The 7,462-nt window shown below is 53.7% G+C and overlaps 1 protein-coding gene across 6 annotated transcripts; it reads left to right on the plus strand.

Annotated features, from left to right (window-relative positions):
• TMEM74B (transmembrane protein 74B) lies at nt 1-5,153 on the plus strand. Of its 6 annotated transcripts, none has more exons than XM_009216457.3 (2): nt 1-339; nt 4,149-5,153. In XM_009216457.3, the coding sequence occupies exon 2, from the start codon at nt 4,190-4,192 to the stop codon at nt 4,886-4,888; it is 699 nt and encodes a 232-aa protein (XP_009214721.2). In that variant the 5' UTR covers nt 1-339; nt 4,149-4,189; the 3' UTR covers nt 4,889-5,153. The 6 variants fall into 6 exon arrangements, with proteins under 6 accessions (XP_009214721.2, XP_017800424.1, XP_017800423.1 ...); XM_017944935.3 differs by lacking the exon at nt 1-339 and adding an exon at nt 768-864; XM_017944934.1 differs by lacking the exon at nt 1-339 and adding an exon at nt 868-951.
• The last annotated feature ends 2,309 nt before the right edge of the window (nt 5,154-7,462 follow it).

Raw genomic sequence — 7,462 nt, forward strand, 5'->3', positions numbered from 1 at the left:
GGGTGTTCTCCAGCACCCCCCGCCCACCCCGCCCCTACGCCCGGGGACCGCGGGCTCGAAGCCCCAGTTCACTAAGCCCAGGCGCTGGCGATCCAGATCTGCCTGGAGGGGAGGGGAGGACGATGGATTGGAGCCCCCGCACCCTCACCCCAGACCATCACACGCCTTCCAGTCCCTCTCTGTGCTAACTCTCCGGGCGTCCTCGCTGGCCGCGGGCGGAGCTCGCTCCGCGGCGCTCGGCGATCCCCGGCCCCCGCCCCTTCTCCTGTCCCTCTGTCCCTGGATTCCCCCCCCCAGCGGCAGCCACCGCCGCCGTACAGCTCCGCGCGGCGCAAGCAGGTACGTGCGCCTCGGCAGCTGCTCCGGGCCGGGCCGGGAAGGGGGCGGGAGACCGGGAGGGCGAGGCAGTGGCGGCCAGGCCCGCGCCCTCCGGGCTGCGCCGCAGGAGAGACCCCCGCAGGCGGACGCCGGCTGCAGGAAGGCGGACGGGCACTGGGAGGACGAACCCTCGCCCGCCGGGCGCCCTTCGCCCCCGCGTGGGGAGGCAGGGAGGGAGGCCCGGCACAGGTACGCACGCGGAGAGGGGACTGCCGGGGGGGCGGCTGGAGGCCGAGGGCCGGGGGCGGGGAGTGGGGGCGAAGGACAGTTAGCCTGACCTCGCGGCCCGCCGAAGGACATGCGGCCAGGGGACCCGGCCTCCCCGGGCCTCCGCCTGGTCCCATTCGGCCTGCCCTGGCCCGCGCCTATGGTCAAGGGCAGGAGCAGGGGGTGTGGACTGCGGGCCGGCGGGAGCGGGCGCAGTGGGCAGCCGGCGTGCTGGGGCTTTCTGCGCGCAACTTTGGGTACAACAGCGTGGACCTGCGTGTGCGTATCTACGCGCCCCAAGGCTTTGTGTACAACTCGTGCGTGTGTCTATCGATTGGGTTTTGTGAAGCTTCATCCACAGCCGCTGTGCGTCCCTCTCTCCGGGTGTCAGTGCGCGCGATGGGTGGGGTATTGGGCCCCTGCGGGTCTTGGTGGATCTGGCTTGAATATTACTCCCAGGGGCACTTAAGAGAGAGAGAGAGAGAGAGAGTGTGTGTGTGTGTGTGTGTGTGTGTGTACTCGCGCGTGCGTGTGACCAGTCCTGCCCCCTCCCAGGGTATGGGTAATCGTGTGGCCGGAAGATCTGAGGGTCACACTACGTGGCTTCTGGGTGTCTGTGGGTACTGCTGTGGGAACAGCTGCTCGGGGAGTGAGTGTGGAACTGGAGTGTTCCTTTTAGGACCTGTCTGACTGCAGATGAAATTAGTGAGTGGTGGGGTCGTGGGGTGTGACCGGTGGGCAGGAGCAGCTGTGTCAGTTGGTGTGTTTGTGTTTCTGTTTGGGTAATTGGGCACGGCCTTTGTGTAACTGGTGAGTATCTCTGAACCTGTGCATGAAACAGAGAGATGTCCTAACTCTGGGTGAGAGGAATCCTCTTTTTTCTCTGCCCTCTCACTGTGGCATCCTAAGAAAAAAGTTTTGGGGTCCTGCAGCATGAAGGAGAGCCCTGCTCCCAGAATGTGGGAGCCCCAGATTTCTTCCAGGTTATGGAGGCATCAACATGTCAGTCTGGGAAAGGGGTTCCTGGGCCACTCCAGGAGCTGAGTTGGGTGGAAGGTGCTGAGGGTGTGGTTGGGGGCCACTTCTGAGCACCCACATGGCACCCACTGCTGGTACCTGTTTGTGGCTGGGCACTCAGGAAAATGTTTTTGGTGCTAAGAGTAAAAAGCCAACCAACAAACACATCTTTTTTTTCTGTCTATTCACTGGAAAAGTAAGAGGAGTCTGGGCCCAGGCTGGGGACCCAGATGGAATTGAAACTTATCCCTGCTCTCAAGGTGCTCACGGTTGCTGTTAAACAGCCAGATAAAATGAAGGGTCTATGAGTGAGGGATGCAGAGCCAGGGAAGGCTGGTGGAGTGATGCCACCAGCACAGGGGTATGAGTTTGCAGGTTTGTACGTGATAATAATTCTTAGGGAACCTGCATTCAATTCCTGTCCCACCCTCCCATACAGGCCATGGGATCTTGGCCATGTAAATGGAGACAGTAACTCCGGATCGTGGGGCTGGGGAGGGTGATATGAGATACTCCTGCGTGAAGTGTCGGGTACACGGCTTAACAGCTAGTGGGTGCTTGGTAAACATTTACTAAAATGGGACTCTGGAAAGAGAGATGTAGTGATAGAAACGGGTTGTAAAGGGAAAGGAGCTTTGTACTCACATGAAAGGCCCTATATGTGCTAAGAGGAGGTGTCTGATGCTAGTCCATATTGACAGGAAGGTCAGAAAGATTGAAAAACATGTCTTCCTGCACTGAGGCTCTTTGAGTTTCATTCATTCATTCCATTCATCCTCACTTCATTTGCTCATATTTACACATACACACACACAGACAGAGAGAGAGAGAGAGACAGAGAGAGAACCACAGTGCACTGGAGAATAAACTCCAACATGAGAATGCAGAGAATCATGTGTGTGTGCATGTATGTGTGTGTAGACACACTGGAGCATGCGAGCCACTTTGCACCTGGGGGTCTCTGTAGCCCGTGGACTTGTGTGCCTAGGGCTCTGAGTGTATGTGCATGTGCCCTCAGGCCATCAGTATATACAAAGAATGATGCAGTTCTGCTGTGGATCAGGAATGACACATGCCAGGCAAGGAAGGGGGCTGAGGTAGGACCTGCCAGGGAGAGGCTAGATCTAAGAGCCCCGATTGCCAACTCCAGGTGAGTGTTATAAAGGAACGGGGGCCTAAGGTGGCCAGATTCTTTCATTTTGCAGGAGAAGCCAGGAATCCAACATTTAAAATGTAAAATCTGAAATCTTTTGCTTTTTATACATTTGCAACTAATTCACCAAAAACAAATGAACAGGCCAGGAACAAAACAAAGCAAAACTTCTGTCAGCCAAATATGGTCCCCGGGCTGTCAGTCAGTATCCTTCAGCGGGAATGCACATGTGCTGTCTGTGTCTGGGTGGGTGTGTGTTCAGGTTCTTGGGTGGGGTAAGTCCTTTTGCAGCACAGACAGTGTCCCTCTTCTCACCTCTCCCTCCTGGTTCCCCTCCTGTGGTCCTAGTCCAGGTCCCCACCCTTTTGTTTACATAAAAGCATTTGGCTTTGACCTAGTCATGGCTCTCCAGTCTGCCCCTTCCTCTTGGCCCTTTCAGCCATGCCATCCCCAACCTGCTGGCTTCCTTGCTGGACCCCCGTCCTCCACTTTGCCCACTCCCATCCCATCAGTCCTCCTTTCTTCTGAAGCCGAGGCAGATGTCAGCACTTCCCGCTCCAGCTCCTCAGCTTGCATGGCTCTCAGGCTCCTTGGCCTGGCTTTCAGAGTCCTTTGTGAGCCGGCCCCAGCTGGCCTCTGAGGCAGTCTGTTCCCCTTTCCAGAATGCCCTCATCACCTTCCATTGCTGGGAAATAGCCAATTCATCTTCTGAGATCTGGCTCAAATGCCACCAACTCCCAGAAACTTCCCTTCCTCTGTTCCCACAACTTCTGCATTTCTACCCCCTCCCCCACCTCTGTCATCCTTCCCTCATACAACAAGGTTCATGGATTGCACTGGCCAGGGTCTTGCATGCACTATTTTATGAAATCCTCACAACAGCCTTATGAGGGAGGCATTTTATTCATTACCATTTTACAGATAAGAAGAAGACCGAATCTGGAGAGGTCACATCACTTGCCCAAGCTCAAGTGGTGAAGCTGGGATTTGAGCCTGATGTTCACGCTATCTACATTCCCTCCATCGTAATAGGAGCTCATCGCTAACACTGAGCACTCAGGGTTCTGAGCACTTTGCATAGGTGATCTCGATCCTACTCCAGCTTTGTGAACTAGAGGGGAGTAGTAGGATTATTTTATAGGTGGGGAAACTGAAGCCAAGACAGGATTAGTGAATTGCCCACAGCCATACCCCAGCTGGTGGTGGAGTGGGATCTGGGCCCGGATCACACTGTTCTGTCATTGTCTTATTCGCTGTCTTCCCCTCTGTCTGGCAGACACCCCCAAGTGGGAATTGTGCCTGACTCACCTTCATGTGCTTGGGGACTGGTGTGATGTCCTCCACAACAGGAAGAGGTTGCTACATTCAACTGACTTTCTGTTTTCTCTTCCAGCTGCCAAGGGGCCAAGGGATGAGCTGGGGCCCTCCTTCCCAATGGCATCTCCCCCTGGTCTGGAACTGAAGACACTGAGCAATGGTCCTCAAGCCCCAAGGAGATCAGCTCCCCTGGGCCCGGTGGCCCCATCCAGGGAGGGTGTGGAGAATGCCTGCTTCTCCTCAGAGGAGCACGAGACCCATTTCCAGAACCCTGGAAACACGAGACTGGGCAGCTCACCCAGTCCCTCTGGGGCTGTCTCCTCACTGCCCCGATCCCAGCGGGATGATCTGTCCCTGCATTCAGAGGAGGGGCCAGGCCTGGAGCCCGTGAGTCGCCCGGTGGATTATGGCTTTGTTTCCGCCCTTGTTTTCCTGGTGAGTGGGATTCTTCTGGTGGTGACAGCATATGCCATCCCCCGTGAGGCTCGAGTCAATCCGGACACAGTGACAGCGCGAGAGATGGAACGACTAGAAATGTACTACGCCCGCCTAGGCTCCCACTTGGACAAGTGCATCATCGCAGGCCTGGGGCTGCTCACGGTGGGCGGCATGCTCTTGTCGGTGCTGCTCATGGTCTCCCTGTGCAAGGGCGAGCTGTACCGCCGGAGGACCTTCGTCCCCGGCAGGGGCTCCAGGAAGACCTATGGCTCCATTAACCTGCGCATGAGACAGCTCAATGGGGATGGGGGCCAGGCCCTGGTGGAGAATGAAGTTGTCCAGGTCTCAGAGACTAGCCACACCCTCCAGAGGTCTTAAGTACTCCCACCTTATCTGGCTGCTTTAGCTCCAGTGCCACAAGATCTCCCCACACCCGCCCCCCCGCCAAGGCCTGGGGTTTCAAACTGAGCTCACATAGGGGCTTGTGGAAGAAGTACTGGGTACTGGAGGGAGAGCTCGGGGCCCAGCCCATGCCCCACATGGGCAAGCAGCCCACTGGTCTGTTTTGTAGCTGAGGTTTTGCATACGGTTTTGTTTGGAGGATGGCTTCTGCTGCTAAAAATACAAAAGTTTGGAAACCGCTGCTCTTGGAGGATGAGGTTTCTTGGCATTTCTGAAGACCGGGAGCTGTTTGAAAGGTTGCCCATGTCGTTCCCTCATGCCTTGGGAGTGAGGGACCTCTTCTGTCCTTATCGGCTGAGTGAGGGTGTTGAGGGGTCCCTTTCAGCCCTGACCATCTAAGGTGGGAGGTGGCTTCATGATGAGGGGAAAAGTCAGCACCAGAGTGACCCCCAGTACCCCCACTGACTAAACTGTGATCCTACCCTCACCAGGCCTCAGTTGCCCTGCCTTCAAGTGAGGGGGTTGGACTGGATGACCCCTGAGGTCCCTCTAGTTCTTCCCTGGGAATGGGAACCCAGTCTCTGTCTCCAGTCACCCCTCCAGGGGAGGAAGGCATCCACCAGGCACTAACCATTCTCCCTGCCACTTTCTGGCCTGACTTCAGGAACCACCACAGCCAGCAGCTCTCATGGTCTCAGGAAAGAGCTCCCTGGTGGGGTTGGGTTCAGTTCAAAGTTTGCGACAGACTGGTTTTCGTCTTGGGGTCTAATTTCCTGCAGTGACACATTTTTACAAAGCCAAGTGCACAATATTCCCCAGTTCTTTGGGCAAGAAGGATCTTTTACACAGGAAAGGGTGAGGGCTTTATTGTATTTCTGTGGGCATGATGCAGGCCTTGATCACCTTCTCCTCAATAGTATGTCTCTTGCTCCTGACCTTATTCGGATAGCAGGAAAAAAAATTTTTTATGTTGAATTTGTAACCTTAATCTCCCCCATATAGTAGTAAAGTGAAGCCACAGTTTATTCGGGGGAGAAATCAGGCACATTTGGGTGGCCTAGACATGCTGGCCACATTGCCATTTGTTTTCTTCTTATGAAATGTTTCTAGGTTCCTGCAGACTCTCTTTAAACTCTTGATAAGGAAAGGAAGTAGGCCCTGGGGCAAGAAGACATAGGTGTTTGAGGACTGTGGGGAGGCATCCTTCAGTCTGAATGGCCCCAGAGGGCTTCGAGAGCACATGCCTTCTAAGCCACGGGTGTAGAGACCCTACAGGAGTCATTTTAGTGAATCCCCTGCCCAATGTAGGTCCTACTTACTCCATCTCAGTTGGCCACATGGGCCGAGGATCCTGTTTCTTGGGGATAGGAGGGTGGGGTGGCCATGGAGTCTGTAGGGTAGAGAGGCCCTAATGAGCTGTAACTTGAGCCTTCAGTCCAGTGAGTTGAACATCTGGGGAGTGTAATATCACAGCTTCTATGACAGATCAAATATCTGCTCCTACTGGTAGGTTTTACCAAGAGCTGAGAGCTAGAGGAAGGCTGGAAGGGACAAGGGTTGTTTATCTTGGCTTCCCAGATTTTTGTTGTGGTATTGAAGGGGTGTGGTTTGAAAAGAGCAAAGCTCCAAGATGGTAAAATACTGACAAGTCCTAGGCTTCCGCTGTTGTGTCGCTTTCTCCCAGGCTCCAAGCAGGCACAGCCACAGAACGTGGCATGAGCTGTTCTAAGTAAACTACAGAGGATTGGACATCCCAAATCATGGGCTAAGGCTTTTCAATCCATAATGATAATAATAAAAATATCAACCAAGTCATATGGATTACTGTGATGGTGGCAGACTCATTTGGATACTAATGATCTGTCATACCTGTTGAGTGAATGCATCTGGGACCATCAGTTCATATCAGTTTAAATGCAACGAGTTTATTTAGGGGAGAAATCAGACACATTTGGGTGGCCTGGACACGCTGGCCACACTGCCATTTGTTTTTTTCTTATGAAATGTTTGATGTTAATCATCAAACAGATTTAGGGGCTAAATCTGTTTGATGATTAAATCCCAGGAATCTCAGGTTTTTCTAAGGCAGAGAAGTCTGCTTTGCATTCTAATGTTGAAACTCCTTTAGAAAATGTGTATAATGGACCAAAGCAGTTATTACCTTGTCAGTGAATTAAGAAAGCTTGAGAGATGACAAAAACATTTCCCATGATTACAGCTGAGATCTGCCAGCTGGTGGATCAGAAACAGGTTTAAGAAGGAGGTGATTAGGAACACGGAGTAGGGTGCTGAGAACTTTCTTTGCAGCATCCCAGGGGCCCCTGTGGTTACTGAAATGTGCCTCTCCTCCAGCAACTGCCTCTCCCACCCAACCCGCTCCTAGGGCCCCAAACCTTGCTTTTCCTGGTGCATCAGAACACATACCGATTTTGGAATTGGTAAGACTAAAGTTGGAATCCAGGCTCTGCCACTTACTGGCTGTGTGACCTTGGGCAAGTTACTCCACTTCTTTGAGTCAGGATTTCTCTATCTGTGAAGTGGGTTTAACGA

This window comes from Papio anubis, chromosome 16 (genome assembly GCF_008728515.1).
Source record: "Papio anubis isolate 15944 chromosome 16, Panubis1.0, whole genome shotgun sequence".
Classification (NCBI taxonomy): Eukaryota; Metazoa; Chordata; class Mammalia; order Primates; family Cercopithecidae; genus Papio; species Papio anubis.

Excerpts from the sequence above, each read along its gene's own strand:
- TMEM74B (XM_009216457.3), top strand. The coding sequence starts at position 4,190 with ATGGCATCTCCCCCTGGTCTGGAACTGAAGACACTGAGCAATGGTCCT.